Source organism: Euprymna scolopes, chromosome 37, assembly GCF_053919585.1.
Source record: "Euprymna scolopes isolate OS-2025 chromosome 37, ASM5391958v1, whole genome shotgun sequence".
In the NCBI taxonomy this organism is placed as follows: Eukaryota; Metazoa; Mollusca; class Cephalopoda; order Sepiida; family Sepiolidae; genus Euprymna; species Euprymna scolopes.
The window spans coordinates 40,968,540-40,988,159 of NC_136518.1; the positions used below are offsets into that span (position 1 = coordinate 40,968,540).

At 34.7% G+C, this 19,620-nt stretch overlaps 1 protein-coding gene across 1 annotated transcript; it reads right to left on the reverse strand.

Moving 5' to 3' along the window:
• Positions 1–17,187: 17,187 nt before the first annotated feature.
• LOC145261176 (uncharacterized) lies at positions 17,188–17,745 on the reverse strand. Its single transcript, XM_080119497.1, has one exon. The coding sequence runs from the start codon at positions 17,743–17,745 to the stop codon at positions 17,188–17,190; it is 558 nt and encodes a 185-aa protein (XP_079975623.1).
• Positions 17,746–19,620: the final 1,875 nt, after the last annotated feature.

A 19,620-nucleotide genomic window follows, 5' to 3' on the forward strand; every position in this document is an offset into this window, starting at 1 on the left:
CCCTGAATATTACCTTAAATCTTTATTCTATCCCTAAGCTAAGTAGAACACCTAATAACACTCTAGTCAACTACTTTTAAAATTAGATAAACCCAGTTTCAATATTAGAAGTACATCGTCCCTCACCTTGACTACGGACTTGTGCAATAATCCATGAAACTATTGTACCTAAAATTCCTCTCAAAACTACAAAATACTGCTGCTTGTATACTAAGTAAGTACCTCCTATAGATACTTTACCTCCAAGATGACTGCCTTGTCTGTTTTGCATGACAAACCTTATTATTTTTTACTTAAATTCTCTTTCTCCTGATCACTAACAAAACAAAACTGCTCTATTTCCTAAGTTGACACTAAACCTAATCCGTCTCACGTAACTTAGATGGGTCCTTGCTCTCCGCCCTTGACCCTAACAAACTCGTAAATCGATACCCATTAACACCTAAAATTTCCTAGGCATGCTCCTGATTATAACTCCCAACCCATAACCAAGCTTCTAAGTAAATACTTAATAGCCATAGTCCTATACATTGACTTAAAGTAATCTATAATGAACAGTAACCATTAATATCTCTTTATTAAGAGATAGTATTGCAATAATTATTACACAAACTAAACCGGTACTCATTGAAATAAAAACTTCCGGATATTAAGAGAAAGGCGAAGTCATTCTCCCTCGTTGTAGTCTAAAGGCAACTTACTCAAATCGTCTAAAATTCCATGCATTCGTATACAATACTACTTATCCATCCATCTATACTTTAACTATACTTACAGAATATGCAAAACCTATATCTATCAGGTATAACTGTACTCCATATCAAATGTTCTCTTGTATCTATACTGAGCTTATCTAATCTTTCAGTCTTACTAAATGTCCGGTTTGGGTACAAAATCAGAATTTCTAATAGAAAGTAGATCATACTCTAACACTTTATCCTAATCCTAAACCTACTAAACCATATCTAACCATACATTCCTAAACCTACTAAACCATATCTTACCATACATTGCTAAACTTACCAAACTATATCTAACCATACATTAACTCGTCTTTCTCGATCCAATACTGTAGCAAATTTAGCTGCTTCCACTGCATGAATTTTTACCTATACCCTTTCTCAGTAAAAATGAAAATGGACAGCATAATAATGCCTTTTTTAAACCACACTTGAGGAGTGAAAATCTTCTGTAGAAGCTAACTAAATGCCCGATTTTCCAGGAGATATTAACCTAAATAACCAATAAATATTAACTACCCATGCGGGGTCGCAGAAATACCTGGATTAGGACCCAGGCGCGGGGCGAATCCCCTCGGAGCTGATGGGCCCGTAGGTCTTCTCAGGCCATCCGTATAGGAGAAGGAAAACTCTGAAACTAAACCTAGGGGAGGGAGGTCTCTTCAGTCCTGGACGACAACCTTCCTAGAGCTGGTGACTCAAACAAAGCACCGGTTGGCAAACCTAAACTGCTTAAGGAGGAGATAGACTCTGTCTATCGCCCGGCTTTCATACTCCTTCTTTGCTTATTGGCCAGGCGTAGATGTACTATCACAGGGACTCGTCTGAATCACCCAGTGGTTGACCTTGTTTCCTGACTAGGGCAATGAACGCCGCTTTTCCCCACTCCCGCCACATCCCATCCCCCTAAACTGGACACAGTGGGGTGCTTCAGTGCCATATATGTCGGTGCAGTTGGACTGGGCTGGCTTTGCCTAATGGATTGAGGGTACCGGATTGACAGTTCCTGGCTGCTGTTTCCGACTGTAGTACAGGAGCCCTAACTCTTTGGTAGCGCTTAGAGCGGCTGCTCCATCAACAATTGTAAAATATCGGGATGTTTGTAGTGCCATGTCGCGCATGGAAAGGGATCCTGCACTCATCCCCGGTGGGCTTTCCTGAGGCCACAATCCTGTGGGTGACGACAGCTGATGGTCTACTTGTATTGCATGTCTGGTATTCTGCACAAGTACTTGTCCACCACCCCCTCACTCATCCACCCTAACTGAAACTTTTAAATAAAATAAAATGAAATGACAGCTCAAGCAAAAGTTACGTTTAAACCAGGACCAAACTCAAAGAAAACCAACCTGCCTCCTCCCTTGAGGCTTGCATTTACTAATATCCGCGGGCTTAGAACTAACTTAGATGATGTTGAGTCATTTCTCCTTGTAAACACCCCGGATATCTTAGCATTAAGTGAAACTAACCTTCACTCCTCCATTCCCTCTAACCACTTTAACATGCCTGGTTATCTCCCACTCTACCGTAAGGACTCGGACAGACATATCCATGGACTTGGAGTCTATATTCGAAACACCCTCCCCCTAACTAGAGAAATAAAACTAGAATCAGAGGGCCAGGCCTTTATGTGCTTCAGACTAAATATGCAACACAATATAAGCTACTTGTATTTTCTCTACCGCTCTCCCTCAAACCAAGACTGTACCCTAATAAACAAAGTCTCAGACAGCATAGATATAGCACTCTCCCTCGATACTAGCGCACGAATACATGTATTTGGTGACTTCAATGTCCACCACAGTAACTGGATAGGATTCTCAAATCACACAGACGTAGCTGGTAGCGCAACACATAGCTTCTCTATATCTCATTCCCTATCTCAATTGGTTACATTTCCGACACGTTTCCCAGACCAGCACGATCAACATGCCTCACTTCTAGATCTCTTTCTGACAACAGTTCCCAATGACTGTACAACAAATGCCCACAGCCCACTCGGGAATGCTGATCACGCTGTGATAATGGTAGAAATCACCCTAAATTCTCGCCCTAAAACTGAAGACCCACTACTCAAAACAACGAGGTATTACAAAAAGGCTGATTGGGAAGCAATCAGGGAGCTCATCAGAGATGCCCCATGGCAAAATATCTTTACTCTTCCAGCGGAACAGTGTGCAAATGAGACAACTGAATGGTTCAAAACTGCTATTGAAGCACATGTTCCCGCACGGAAATACTATAGCAAGCCCCACTCCCCCCAATGGTTTACTTCTGCTTGTGCAGCTGCCATTTGTCAAAGGCAGCATGCGTTCCGCAGATTCAACCGACATAAGTCCAGCTCAAATAAACAAAAGTTTATAGAAGCTAGAAATAATTGTAAGAGAGTGATAGACACAGCTAAGTCAGATTACTCTGAAACCACCAGAAAGCGCATCGAAGCACAGAAATTAGGAACCCGGGATTTTTGGAAAATCTACAACAGCGTAGTAAATAATGGACCGTCAACTATTCCCCCACTATCAAACAATCATGAGGTTGCTTGCACGGGAACTGACAAGGCTAATCTGCTTGCCAGTCGGTTTGACTCAAACTCCACACTGAACTCGGTACACCACTCACTCCCTGATTTTCCTCTGCGAACAGACGCCACACTTGACGATTTGAAAATCACCCCTTCTCAGGTACATGCTATTATAAAAAACCTAGACACCTCTAAAGCATGTGGACCAGATCTCATCCCGGCTGTGCTATTAAAAAAATGCTCTGTCGAGGTTGCTCAAGTTCTGTCCAAACTTTACAATAAATGCCTTAACGAATGTTGTTTTCCCGACTGCTGGAAAACCGCCTCTGTGGTACCAGTCTTCAAGAATTCTGGTGAAAGAACTGACCCACTGAATTATCGCCCAATTAGCCTCCTCCCGCTTTTCGCCAAAATATTTGAGTCCTTAGTTAATCAAGTCCTAGTCCAGCACCTAACAGCTGCTAAACTCCTGACTGACAAACAATATGGATTCAGGCAAGCCCGTTCAACAGCAGATATCTTAACCGTTCATTGGATAAAACAGGGGAGGGTAGAGCGGTGGCCCTTGATATATCTAAGGCTTTTGACAGGGTATGACACGATGGTCTTCTAAGGAAAATTAGATCATATGGAATCACTGGAAGAATTCATAACGTAATTAAATCCTTCTTAAGTAATAGAAAAATCATAATATTGTTTCGGAGATGGGTATATTTGCCGATGACACCACTCTCTATAACAGATATGAGCGGAAAACAAATGAACACATATCCAAGAAAATGGCAGAAACACTAGAGGATGACCTCCAATCCGTAGTGGAATGGGGACAAAAATGGTTGGTCTCATTCAATGCTGCTAAGACTAAGCTTGTTTCCTTCAATAACTACAAGAAACCTTCTCTACCACCAATAGCAATGCCCAAGAACACATTGCCTGAAAGTACTTCTTTTAAACTCCTCGGCCTAACGTTTACAGGGAATATGAACTGGAATAGATACATTGAGAGCATTGCCAAGGCTGCTTCAAGGAAGGTTGGCTCCCTCTACCGTGCTAGAAAACTACTTACGCCTGACAGTATCCTATACCTCTATAAGGCAACAATTCGCCCATGTATGGAGTACTGTTGTCACATCTGGGCTGGACAGGGTTCAAAAAAGTCGCCAACCTTATAGGTCCTGAACTGTCATCTAGGCTTCAACCTCTGTCCCATCGACGAGATGTGGCATCCCTCTGCCTGTTTTACAAATACTTTAATGGTGAATGCTCTGACGAACTACAAACACTTGTACCTCCCCGACGTAACTACCCCCGACAAACCCGACACGCTACTAAGTCTCATCCCTTTACACTGGAGATCCCTAGGTGCAAGAAAGCCTTTTACTCCAATAGTTTCTTCCCCAGAACTGCGGGTCTTTGGAACTCTCTTCCGGGATTCTGCTTTCCCAACTGCAATGATATGCAGAAGTTCAAGTGTAATGTTAACAAACATCTTTCTACTCTTCTCCCTTCATAATGACCCCGCTAATTAATTCCCTAATAGTAGCTCCCTGCTTCAAAGTGGCACTGTGCCTTGTTTGGGGTGAAAATTGAATAAAAAAAAAAGAATAATTGTGTGCCATCAGCTAGAATCGAAACTAAAAGCAACACCCTGGAATCAAACATTGTGACGTACTTATGTACGAACTTGACAAATTTTTCAACCCATCAACTCATCAGATGCGTTTTCCCCCGAATGTATTTCGAAAAAAATTGTTTTGTAATCGTAAACTTAATACTTTGGAGGGGGGATTGCATGATTACATTTTTACAAGTGAACGATATTAGACGTACCATGTTTGTGATCTACAAAACAACTTTTTTTAAATACCATCCACAGAATATCGCATCTGACGAGTTGATGGGATATAATACATCTATGGAAACATAAGATCATGGATTTGTCTACCTGTTACTCCTAAAGAAAAAGCTGTAATGAGCAAGTTCACGATCTAATGAACAAAAGTCATGAAATACTGTGAGTCTTTGAATTTCTAGTAATTTTCTTCTTATATATATATATATATATATATATATATATATATATATATATATATATATATATATATATATATATATGACGGGTGTCGATAAATGAAATTCCGATTTAACTGCTGTCAGCGTTGTTAGGAAATAATTGCTATACATCTGAACATTTGATTCGTAAATTGCATTGAGTTTCTGTACTTTATGCACATCAACAAAGCTTCTTTCTTAGAAGTGCCAACCTGTGGAACTCTGACCGTCGGTCTGTTCCCCACCTGACTACAACTTGGATGTCTTAAAGTCCAACATAAACACATTTCTGATGAACGGCCCCTTTTAAGTAGAGACTTTATTAAATCTCAACATTAGCGTACTGCACACGCAATAACCCTTATCCCCGAGTGGCTTCCGGGCCTTGATAAGTGGTGACCACCTTATAAAAAACTCAACTAAAGTTTTATCATCATTTGAATTGTTTATTCTAACGCGCCACACACATTTTTTGAGACATCGTGTATACAATTTATTTTGAACTCAAATATACTCCTGTAATGAAATTTGTATGAAGTTTTGCAAATCCACCAATGTGCAAATCCACTAATGTTACGCTTTGCCATATGTAACATTAATTTAGACTAGCATGTGAAATAACACCTACAATGTAAATGATTAGTATATCAATCATAAAAAGCATTGTATATATGTATTCATTCCAACATAATTAATATGGCGCGGACGGCTATATGAAATACCGAGCTGTATGTAAAATGATGTCACTGTAAAGAAAAAAGAAGACTATAAAAAAGAATAAGCACGTTAAAGAAGACGACCACATTAAATTTGTTGATGAGGTGCAAGATTACGTTCGAGAAAACGATCATGTTAGAAATGTCACAGAGGTTACAATGGTATGAGGAAATCTAAGCCGTTGTACAAAATAAAAACGGGTTAATATTGTTTTCTATTATTTGTCTACGTATCGCCTAAGACTACATCATTTTGATTCTGGCACAACACTAAACATAGAGGATAATACATTTTAAGAGGTTATAATTATATTGATTGTTATCCATATATCAATCTAAAGAATGTCACAATGGATATTTCGATATATCATTGTAAGGATTATATATATCATCTTTACAATGATATATATCATGTACGGGATGATATATATCATCTTTAAAATGATATATATCATCATTACAATGATATATATATATATATATAATCTTAAAGGTGATATATGTCATCGTAAAGATGATATATATCATATTTACAATTATATGTGCCAGCTTTACACTGATATATATATCAGCTTTACAATAATATATATCATCTTTACAATAATATATATCATCTTTACAACAATATATCATCTTAAAAATGATATACATATATATCATTGTAAAGATGATATATCCCATTGTAAATATGATATATATATATATATATCATTGTAAATATGATATATATCATTGTAAATCTGATATATATCATCTTTAAGATGATATATATCACTTTACAATTATATATATATCATCTTTAAGAGATTATATATCATCTTTACAGTAATATACATCATCATTGCAATGATATATATCATCTTTACAATTATATATATATATCATCATTACAATGATATATATCATATTTACAATAATATATATCATTTTTACAATGATATATAACATCTTTACAATGATATATATCATCTTTATAACGATATATACCATCATTAGAATGATATATATCATATTTACAATAATATATATCATTTTTACAATGATATATAACATCTTTACAATGATATATAACATCTTTACAACGATATGTATCATCTATACAATTCTCTATATCATCTCTCCAATAATATATATCATCATTACAATGATATATATCATTTTACAATGATATATAATCTTTACAATTATATATATATATATCATCTTTAAAGTGATATATATAAAGTAAAAAATTATGAGGGGAACTTTATTTAAAATGTATCATTTGAAAGCAAAAAAAATATCAAGAACTTACTAGTCAATCTTATATATACATATATATATATATAACTATGTAACTATTTATGTGTATATATATATACATAAATATATAACTACTTAATTTACTCACATAAAATTAATATACGAAAGTATAGATTTATGCGTAAACTAAGTATTTACTTCAAAAATGTTCAATACGTAGGTAGCGCTAGTTAGTAAGGTATAAAATGTATATGGCAAATAAGCTACACTGAATATTCCGCGTTTCATCCACTCTAAGGTTCTTCAGGCTTATGCTCGAATTATTTGGTTGTTTGGCGTTTTTATATGCATCTCTTCTATTGATATTTTAGTTAGCCAATCAGCTTTCTAGTATCTACCGCCCCCTTCCTATCAGCCAATGGGCATGCATTTATTGGACAAAGGTCTATTTGACCTCTGGTTGACCTGTTCCTTTGTGTGTGCTTTATTTAGCCTGGATATTTAGTTTCTTGAGCTTTTTTTAAAATCTTGGTTAGTGTTTTGGGGGTGTTTTTATTAATGTTAGTTTATATATAGATATATGTATCTGTGCACACATATTCACACATATATATATATATATATACATATATATATATATAAATGCATATATGTGTGATCGTTTATTATAGTCATTTTTATTTAATTTATTTATTTGTTTATTTTCTATTGTTTTTGTTAGTTTTAAAACTATTTTGTATTGCTATCCTAGAGTTAATTTTATCTTGTGAACACAGTTGTTTGCTATTTCTCTTCTACAGTTTAATAGATGCTGGGGTTCTTTAAAATAAAGGATAGCAAATTTTTCATGAAGGCATTATCTACATGGGTCGTCTAGGTCCCTACACGTGGTATCTTGTCTTATTATTTTCCATTCAACTACCGGCGAATGCCCGCTTTCCTTGAGTTCCCAGTATTTATTCGCTAGTGTTGTTTTCATACAGTTTTTTTATTGTTAAATGTACTTTTGTGCTCATAGTATCGAGTTGTGAAATCTAAGGAAGTCATACCTACGTAATATTTCTTGTTATTCGGGTTTTCTTTCGCAAATACTGTGGCCTGGTAAACTAAGCTTTTGGTTAGACATTTATTTTGAACTGGGCAAAGTGTGCGGTGTCTACAGTTCAATTTATCTTTTTTGTTATTAGTATCTTTATTTATAGTATAGTTGTTCTTGTCCGCGTTCGATTTATTATTATTATTATTATTATTATTATTAGTAGTAGTAGTAGTAGTAGTAGTAGTATTTCTGCTAGTGTTAGTTTTATTTTTGTCATGGTGTGTATTTTTTTATTGTTTATTTTGTTGTTGTTTACATTATTTTTATTTAATATTTTCTTATTATATGCTTTAATTATCATTTCTAAATTTTGGCATCAACTCTAGGATAACTTTAAGGTATGTTTATTGAAAATGTTGTGCAAGGGGTTGGTTGCGGGAAAGTGTTTTTCAATAAGATCTAGAAATTTCTTTCCAAGTTTTGTTTTTAACATTTGATTGTATCGGGCCGTATTTAAATTATAGTTCTTTTTCTTCTATTTTTAATGTTATTATAGTTATTGGTGTTTTGTTGCTTATATTTGATATCGATATTTTTGTATCCACTATTTTTAGGGATGTTTCATAGATATTGGTTGACCTGTTAAATGCATTTTCATCGCCTGAGTTATTACTGATCGAGTTAGGAATCTGTATTGTAATTGATGGTCGGTGATTGGACTTAGGGTTTACGTATATTGCAGTAGCGCTATCTTTTAAGTAGGGTTCATATGTGTCTTTATCTAAATTTGACGTGACGCCCAGGAAGTTATTTTATGTTAGCTGATACGTCTGCTTTTAGGCCTAATTTTTTCATTTTCTTGTGTATGATTTTCTTAAAGTTATCTCCCTTGACATTGTTGGAGTTTTTTTTTTTATTATAGCTAGTTTGTCATCTCTATATAGGCCGATACCCGTAGTATAAAATATGCTTGTGAGGGTATAAAAAATGAATAATCCCACAAGATATGATGCCTCTGCGGAATTATTGGCACCCATCGCCAAACAAACGAATTTTTCATTTTAGTTTTTATCCATTGGGTATTGTTATTTATTATAACGGATTTTCTACATTTTTTAATGATGTTGATTTCTGTGGAGGATATATCAGTGTATTTCTCGGCAAATTTTAGGGAAATGTTAAAAAAAGTTCTTCGGATATCGAGGGATAAAAGTCTATGATGTCAAACTGTATAAACGTACATTTATCTTTGTTTTCTATATTTTTAAACCAGGTGATTGCTTCGGTAGTATTTGCCCACTGGTTTAATTCTAGGTCTTGTTTAATTTGTTTGTTTACTCTAGAAAGTATTGTTTTGCTAATTCTACCTATTTCTGGTTTAGTTGGGTTTATCACGCGGGTGCTGGGATTATTATTAAAGTCCCATTTGTGGTCTTTAAGCAGAATGTATGCCTCTACCTAGAGAGGAAATCAATGGCAAAATTTAAATCAATTGTTATTTACGTACAAAAATATATATTTATTATATAAAAAATATCTATCTAATTATCTCTCTTTTCTCTCTCTCTCTATCTCTCTCCCTCTATCGCTCCCTTTCTTTCTCTCTCTCTCTCTCTCTCTCTCTCTCTCTATATATATATATATATATATATATATATATATATATATTCAAACAATATCGGGACAAACGTTTGCAAACATGTGTCGATTAAAAGTAGATGATAGCAAGAATTTATTAGTTGAGAAATGTGTGACAAATTTCAATAAATACTTCAAATTCAAAATAAACCAACTAACATACATTTCATATCAAATTATTGAAAACAAAACATACAAATGCTGTACTGGCTTTATTATTGTTAGCATAAACCGTTGCTTATATGAATTATATTTTTCTTAATTTTAATGTGCAAATATTTTCTGGATTTGATGATTTTTTTTTAACCAACGATGAATGTTTTTACCGTTCCACTAACAGGAAAGTATTGTATTTACTATTTTTACCTTTATTTACATAGGATCACCACTTATCAATGCCCGTAAGCCACTCGGGGATAAGGGTCATTTTGTGTACAATAATCAATGGTATAAAATCGTAGTAATAGTTGGTATTGGAGATTTGATACAGCGTCTCATTTTAGGGGGTGATTAATCAGGAATTTTTAATGTATAACTTGAAGACGTCCAAGTTGTAGCCAGATGGGAAACAGGCAAACAAAAGAGAATTCCACAGGCGTGCACTTCTCAGCAAAAAAGCTATGTTCATGGAATCTACGTTTTGATTTAGGCACAGATAAAGATTGGGAGGAATTACTGACAGTGTTTTTAGCTAGACGAGTGTTTATCATGAAGGATTGGCGAGGGGGACCCGAGATTGGAGCTCGGACGAGCACTTGCCATGGAAATAACGATAAAACAAAGATAGGCTCGCAACGTCTCTTCTGTGAGAGTGAGGTTGCAGGGAAGAGAAGAGCATCCGGCACTAAGCCATGAAGTCTATTTTGTACTTTGTCAAGGCAGGATAGGATGTTTTTTGAAGCTTCAGACCAGACGTGGGAGCAGTACTCCATCTTTGGACGTACTCGGCTTTTTTAGAGATAGAGAATTGCATCAGTAGTTAGATATCTTCTGGAGCAGTAAAAGGATCCTACTATTTTCCCAGCGGCCCTGGCAAGAGACTTGATATACGTGTTCCATTTTAGATCAGGAGTAAAGGTCAAACCAAGGAGCTTGTCAAAACATGAAGCCTCGCCACGAAGAGAGCCATCCATTTCAATTGATGCTAGATGAGGAACAGAGCGTTAAATTTAGGAGCTTGGTTTTAGATGCATTAAAAGTAACCAGCCATCTCTTCCCCCTATGAACGATAAGGGAAGAGGGAATCAGAGAGAGCGATAAGAGAAGAGGGAATCAGAGAGAGCTTTGTCATTTACGGCCTTTGAGGTGTTGCCGTAGATGGTCGTGTCATCAACATAGGTGTCAACGAATTAATTATATATGTGTTTTGGGAGATCATTGATGTAGATCAGGAAGAGAGTTGGGCCCAAGAGGGACCCCTGGGGGGCTCCAGCATTAATACTGTGGGCCTCTGATTTCTGCTCATCAACCACCACTCTTATGAACCTATCAGAGAGAAATGATTTAATTATTGAGAAAACATTTCCAGTTATACCGTATTTGGAAATCTTGTGAAGTAGGCCCTTATGCCAAACATTATCGAAGGCCTTTAATATGACAAGAGCAATTACCCTAGAAAGGAATCCTTTAGCGAGAGATTCACTAATCCTATGGGATATAACTGTTAGGACATCAGCTGTAGATCTAGCAGAACGGAAACCATATTGTATGTCACTAAGGGGGTTATTTATGCTGAGGTTGTTGACTACTTCTTTATTTAATGTGGAATCCATATCTTTCAACAACTGACACATTACACCGAGCACGATTCTATATCTATTCAGTGAACAAAATTAAGATAAAAGAACAAACAAATAATTCGCTTACATAAAAGAAAACATAGTAATCCCAACTCAGAAATAACAAATAAGCTGTACAATAAAATAAACGAAGATCATAATTATTGAAACAATTGTTCTTTTGTCATTTGACTGTCACTTATAAGTATATGTCTTTAATAATTAAGCTTATTATACCTGTGTCAAAACTTACCCGGATTATATTAAACTATATCAAATATTTTCCACGATTTTTAAAACAGATTCGTTGTACGCCTTCGTTATCTCATACATTGTTTGAGGATTTAGAGGAATTACTTAAAAATCTATACTCCAATTTTGGTTTACTTTCAAGTCACTAACCTAACTTATCAATCAATAATATTTTGTCGCAAAATTTTATTCTTATATTAATATATTGTATTTTAATGTTGTGCACTGATGCCACTTTACTTGGACAATTCGATGCTTATTTTATTAATGCTTTCCCCCTCGAAATACGCCTACATTTAAAATAGTCCTTGTTCACGGGCTGGAATGTTATTTTTTGCTATCTTAACATACACTAGTCGCTGGAAGCCTCTTCGCATTTATTGAATTTTAAGATTATCTTCTTATAATGCACTAAAATACTATAAAAACTTTTTTATTGCTTATTGTTCTTATAACCCCAAAATTCCAGAATCAAATTGTGAATTGTGACATAATCGTTACCAATGTTTAAAACAAATTAAATTTAAAAAATCCAAACGACCGAATTTGGCAAGATATCATGGTTTCTTAACACACAATTTACTCCTGAAATACGAATTATGATAATCCCGGTTTGGAAATCCACTTCTGTTGTATCAGTTTACAAAACTTTTACCGAAAGAACTGACACATTTAATTATCGCCCCATGAGCCTCCTCCACCTCTTCGCTAAAATATTTAAGTCTATATATCAAGCTCTTATCCACCGGCTATAGCGCGAGGATCATAGGTCAAAACAATATGGTATGAATGGGGGTATATCATAGGGGTCGATCCTTGGACTTTTAATATTTCTGATATTCATAAATAACCTCACTGATAAAATTGGCTTTGAGATGGATATATTTGCTGACGACACCACGCTCTATAATAGACGCAACCTGAAAAACGAATGAACACGTATCCAAAGCAATGGCAGAAACCCTAGAGGAAGACCTTCAGTCCGTGATGGAATGGGTACAAAAATGGGTGGTCACATTAAATGCTAAGCTCCTTTCTTTAATTAACTACAATACACTTTCTCAGCCACAAATCGCCATGACTAATGATACATTACCTGAAAGTAGCATGTTAAAACTCCTCGGCTTTACGTTCACAAGAGGAACACAAGTTGAAACAGATATATTGGGTGCATTGCCACAGCTGCTTCTATAAAATGGGATCTCTCTCTACCATGCTAGAAAACTAATTACGTTTGAAAGTATCATTTGTTCACAAGGTCACAATTCGCATATGTATGGAGTGTTGTTTCCACATTTGGGCTGCTGTCATTGATAATAGTCTCTTTCCCTTAGACAGGGTTCAATAGAAAGTCGCCAACTTAATGTCCAGCAGTATGAGCTAGGATTCGAGTATTACCCCATCGAGGAAATGTTTCATCCCTCTGTCTATTTGCAAATACTTTAATGATAAATGATCCCATGAACTAGTAGTCTCTAATACCACCTAAATGTAAATACAAACCAGACGAGCAGCAAAATTCCGACCCTACACAGTTGAATTTCCTAACTGTACGAACGCCTCCTACTCTAATAATTTCTTCCGTAAGACTTATAGAATTTGAAATCCCCTTCCGGGTCCCTGTTTCCCCGACGGTAATTACATGCACACGTTTATGTGCAATGTAAAAGACATTTTTCTGCTAAGCTCCTCACATAGTACCCATACAAATTCTGTCCCAGATAGTAGCCGATACATCAAATTGTATTGTGCTTTCTTTGGGGTGAAAATGCAATGCACATATAATTAAATAATGGTATGCAAGAATGCAAAAAATGCTCTACACCGATCGAAAATTATATTAATAAAAAAATTCAGACAAACCCCTGAAATTATTGACGACAAACCATACCAAGAGATAATAGGAAGCCTTACATTCTTATGACTGATATAATACCTGACCTATATTATATAGTAAAAAAAACTATCACAAAAATTTTATCAAGATCAACAATAAAGGATTGAAATAAAGCTATACAATCATTTTTGTATTTGAAAGAAACTAAGACACATCATTTTGTATTTAGAAAATCAGAAAAGTGTCTTTAAATTAAAGTGCTTTCAAGATTCAGATTGTGGAATGATTGAAGATTGTAAATGTACCATTGGGCACAGTTTAAGACTATATAATAATCGACAGTATATTTCATGGAAACTTTGAAAACAGCAGATTGTATCTTTCTTCTCGTAAGTTTAAATTTATAGCTATTACATATTCTGCACAAGAATCACTAAACCTAAAAGCTACGTTAAAAATGTTTTAGAACCAGAATTAACTTAAAATCCCGTAGTAATTACTTGTAATAATCAAGCCAGGTTAGTCGTGCGTAGAACACAGTAATTCAACAAAACTTAAATATAACTTCATAAGGAATGAAGCAAAAAAAATCCATTATTGTAAATTATATAGCATCAGTACAAAATATCGCGAGTATATTTAAAAAAACTAGTGACACAAACATTTAAACTTTTAACCTCTAAACTGGTTTGAATCTAACTGTAAATACCATTTTACAATCACGGATATATATATTAAATTACACGAAATGTCCTGAGCAATATGTTAAACTGCATAAATTTTATTTGTATTAATTTTTCCGAAATACAATAAAATTTTAAAACTTTTACTAAAAGGAAAATAAAAGAAAAAAGAAAATAAATAAATGCAAAATATAACTTTTTACAAACATTTGCCCGGTACTTTTTTACAAATACATTTTGCATTGCTTCTTAGGTGTGCCTAAATTAAAAATGACTTTTTACATTTATTTTCTCCAGAATACTTTTCTTCTAATATACTGAAATTTTAATTGAATTCTTTCATATTTTCTCCTTTTACTATCTTTTAATTCTGCTTAAAGAAATGAATACTTTCTACGGACACACACACACACACACACACACACACACACACACACACACACACACACATATATATATATATATATATATATATATATATATATATATATATATGTATATATATTCTGCACTGAGGAATCCCGAGAGGAGTCTGTAGGTATTTAATTATTGTAGAAAAAAATAATTTTTTACACATGTATATATATGTATATATATATATATATATATATATATATATATATATATATATATATATATATATATATATTTATATATATATATATATTAATTACGACGAAGATTTATGATTGAAATTAAAGGGGCTTATCTTCTCGTGCTCTCTCTCTCTCTCGCTCTCTCTCTCTCTCTATATATATATATATATATATATAACTCACTATGTCTGTTAGTGTGTCTGCCTCCATATTTTCAAATCCAATCACTTCTGAAACTAAAAGTCACAGAGCGCTAGGGATCTCCAAAGATTGATTTTTATGGACCGTCCTTTATGGGTCGTTAGCTGGCTTAAATAGTTTGTAAATGATCAAAATGAAAAATATCGTTATACATTTTGTACATCCACCTTAGTTTATTTTTTAATCAGTTCATATGCGTGTCACGTAGGTACAATGGTAACATCAACAGCTTTGAATGTTACAGTTTTACTTTCGGTTTCGATCCTAGCTGATGGCACTCCAATACTTATTTTTACTTTTGAAATCACAACTCTATAATAATATATACGAAATTTGGACAAATTAAAATATCATAGTTAAGCTCCCTCCCGCTAATATATATATATATATATATATATATATATATATATATATATATATATATATATATACAATTTCCTGGCCTTTTTTTTTTCAGTTTTCTCTCTCCATTCCTTTTGCTGACTTCTCGATAGAAAAACAATAAAAAAAACAACAAATTTACTGGCGTTTATTTTATCGTTTTTATTGAAATCTTTTATGTTACATTTTACACTGGTAATCCCATTGACACCCTTAAAATAAATATCAATTTCTTTTATTTTCTAACACATATTTTTCTTTGATATTTTAACAAAATCTAAAAATGGCTTTCTTTTTTACGTGCTCAAACTTTAAGACTTAAATGGATTTAATGATTTCTGTCTTTATTTTTCATGCTGTAATTTTTATTTTACATATTTGAATATAAATATATATTTATTCATTTTTGCACATAAGTAAAAAATTATTGAATAGACTTTCCCATTATATAAAAATAGGGGGGGGGCAATAGTTTTATGTATAATGCAGGGTATGATTCCTGAAATTTACAAACGCTTCCAATAGGAATGACGAATCAAATTAATTCACGTTCTGCTAGGAACCACTCAGAAACCAGAAAATGTGAATCTTTTAGTATTCCAGCACATACATTTTCGCGTTAACATGAGAAGGATCATTTGCTCTTTGCTTGCAAAATTATAAAGTTCCGACAATTACAGAACAGCTGCCCCTGAAATATCATGGATTGCATAGAGTAGTTCCCATCGGAAACTCTTCTCCTATTTAACATGGCTTCCGATTCAAGAAGAAATTTTCATACTATTTTAAAAGAAAAACAGAAGTTCAATTTGTGTTACGATTTTTAAAAATGTTTTATTTTCCACTGTCAAAAGCTGAGGACGTCATCGGCTCCCATTCGTATCTAAGCATTGGATCCTGTCGTTAGGTGGGTGGGTGCGTATGTGATACATGGCTGTAGAGTCCGATTCTATGTCGGAAGAGCTGCGGACAGTTCTCACAGGAAAGGGGAGTGGGTGGGTTTGCTCTCTCCCTGTTATTCCCAGCCTCTTCCTTCCTCTCCTTTCCTCCTTAAAGTAAGTACTGCCACGGTGTACAGCTTCCTCCACGAGGAGTGATCGATGTCATTTGCTGGCAGAGTGCGCTTCAGCTGGTCTTTGTAGCGCATGTTGTGCTCGTCCTGGTCTCGTTCTTTTACCAATTCTCCGTACATCATTCTCTTTGGAAGCCTTGGATTTTTTGCATTCTCTGGACGTGGCATGTCCAGTGGAGGCGATGGCAGAGAATAGTGGCCTCAACACTTGGCATGTTGGCACGTTCCAGTACCTCAGAATGTGAGGTATGGCTCTGCCAGGGTATTTTTATAATTTGCCTTAATTTTGTTTGTTGGAAGCGTTCCAGATATTTTATTTCACTTCTGTATAATGCCCACGTTTCACAGGCGTACAGGAGCGTGGAGAGGACAGCTGCCCAGAACACCATTATCTTTGTCGTAATCGTAAGCGCGTGGTTGTTAAATACGCGGCAGTTTAGTCGTACAAAACCGAATGGGCTGCCCTTATTCTGTTTTCCACGTCCTTCTTGCATGTAGGAGTAGATATTAAAATGCTTCCAAGATAGAAGAATTGATCTACCTCCTCTAGAGGTTGGTTGTTAATTGTGATATTAAGGGCTGGGAGCTCTGTCCTGGCGGATAGTGAACGAGGATCTTGGTCTTGTCCGTGTTGAGCTGCATCCAAAACCTTTAATATGCAGTTATATGCGTCTGCTAACGACTGCAGGCCCTCTGCCGTCTGACCTGGAGTGGCATTGTCATCAGCATATTGTAGTTCTCGCACTTCGCATGAGGTTGCTTTGGTTTTGGCACGAAGTCGCGCGAGGTTGAAAATTCCTTCATCCAAGTGAAATTGCAGGCCAATTGAGAGTATATCTGGTGGAATCTCGCTGAGTCTTCCTGGCATGTACAGCGAGAAACACGTTGGAGCCAAAACACACCCCTGCTTCAGACAACCGTTGATGGGGAATTGGTCTGAAAGAGCGTTCTGATGGCAAACTTTTCCAACTATTCCGTCATGGATTGAACGCATTAGTTCAATGAAGTCTGGTGGACAAACGCATCTCGCGAGGAGAGCCTACATGTCAGGTCGTGGCACTTTATTAAAAGCATTTTTAAGGTCCCAAAAGACATACATTTCGGGCTGTTTCAGTTCAAGGCTGTTTCTGTTCAAGGCTGTTTCTGTTCAAGGCTTTTCTCCTGCAGTTGCCTTACACAGAAAATAATGCCCACTGTCTTCCGGGAATGTTGAAACCCGCACTGCGTCTCCGGCAGGACGTCCTCTGAGAGCATGAGCAGGCGGTCAAGGAGAATCCGAGCGAAAATGTGAATCTTTTAGCATTCCAGCACATAAATTTTCGCGTCAACACGAGAAGGATCATTTGCTCTTTGCTTGCATATTTATAAAGTTCCGACATGCACAGAACGGCTGCCCACTGAAATATCTTTATATCCATGCATTGCATAGAATAGTTCCCGTCGGAAACTCTTCTGAAATTAAACATGGCTTCCAATTCAAGAAAAAATGTTCATAAAATTTTAAAAGAAAAACAGAAATTCGATTTGTTTTACGATTTTTAAAAATTTTTATCTTTCAATGTCAAATGCTGAGGACAATGTGATGTAATTACGGGGATGCATTGTTTAATATATAGGTCAATAAGCAAATCTATACAATTTATAGAACCAATATTATCGCCAATTCTGAATTTAACTTTTTGTAACTGGAATTTTATTATGGGCGCAATTTCGTCAAAAGTACATAATGATTCTAAAAGTAATGCGGGCGTTAGCTTTGTACAAACAGGCACTTTCAACCAAAAGAATGGCCTACGTTTAGCGGAGATGTGTTTACAATCTGATTCTCGTGTATCACTTGGAAATCTATGAGCTAAATGTATATAGATGTTTGCAACAAAACATGTATCACATTAAATATATGCTAAAAAGATTTTACCGTTCATTATACACTACAACAGGTAGCACTGATATAACTATATTTAAAAAATGTCCTTTTTTGCTGAAATATCATTAAAATGATTAAGTTATGTATTTTTGTAACTAATTAACATATTATACTTAATTAACTCGATTTTTATCAAGCTCAAGTTAAAACAAAAAATAAATATGAATACCATCAGTTATCATAATTAATGGCAAGCGGGTTCTAAATAAGACGGAAGAGGGTCTTTCTCGCCTTATACGAGTTTCTCCCCCTAAACTCAGAAATTATAATTAGAGATTTAAAAAATCAAAATTATTCTGTTGTTGATATTTCGCGTTTTAATTTTTATTTAAAATTAAATTTTTTTGATGTTATTTTTACAAAGTATATTCGCATTTCTTGGAGAAATAATTACAATGTTAAAGAAGGAAGATACATGAATGGTTGTTGTCATTACAACGATTGTATTGGCACGTGGGTGTTATCTCTTTCTAATGAACTCACATTTCATATATATATATATATATATATATATATATATACACCTTTTATTTGGCGTTAAATAATGTAAAAGTTATAGCCCGTTGATTTATAATGAGTGTGCAATATTGATGCTTAAGTATATTTTTACACATTTTAATAAATGAAAATTAATAATGACCATTATTAATAACTATTATTGAACAAATGTGCTTCAAAATAATACCAATACATATAACTAAGTGTTATCATAAAAAATACATATTTCATCCACATCAGCAAAAAGTTCCCAAGAATATTTTCGAGTAAAGTGGTGGTGTGCTTAATAATTTCCTGTAATACCTATTAATCCCTGCATCGAACAGATTCAGAATATTTAGTTGAAGCTACATCAGTAGTTTCCGAGTATATATATATATATATATATATATATATATATATATATATATATATATATATATATATATATATATATGTGTATAT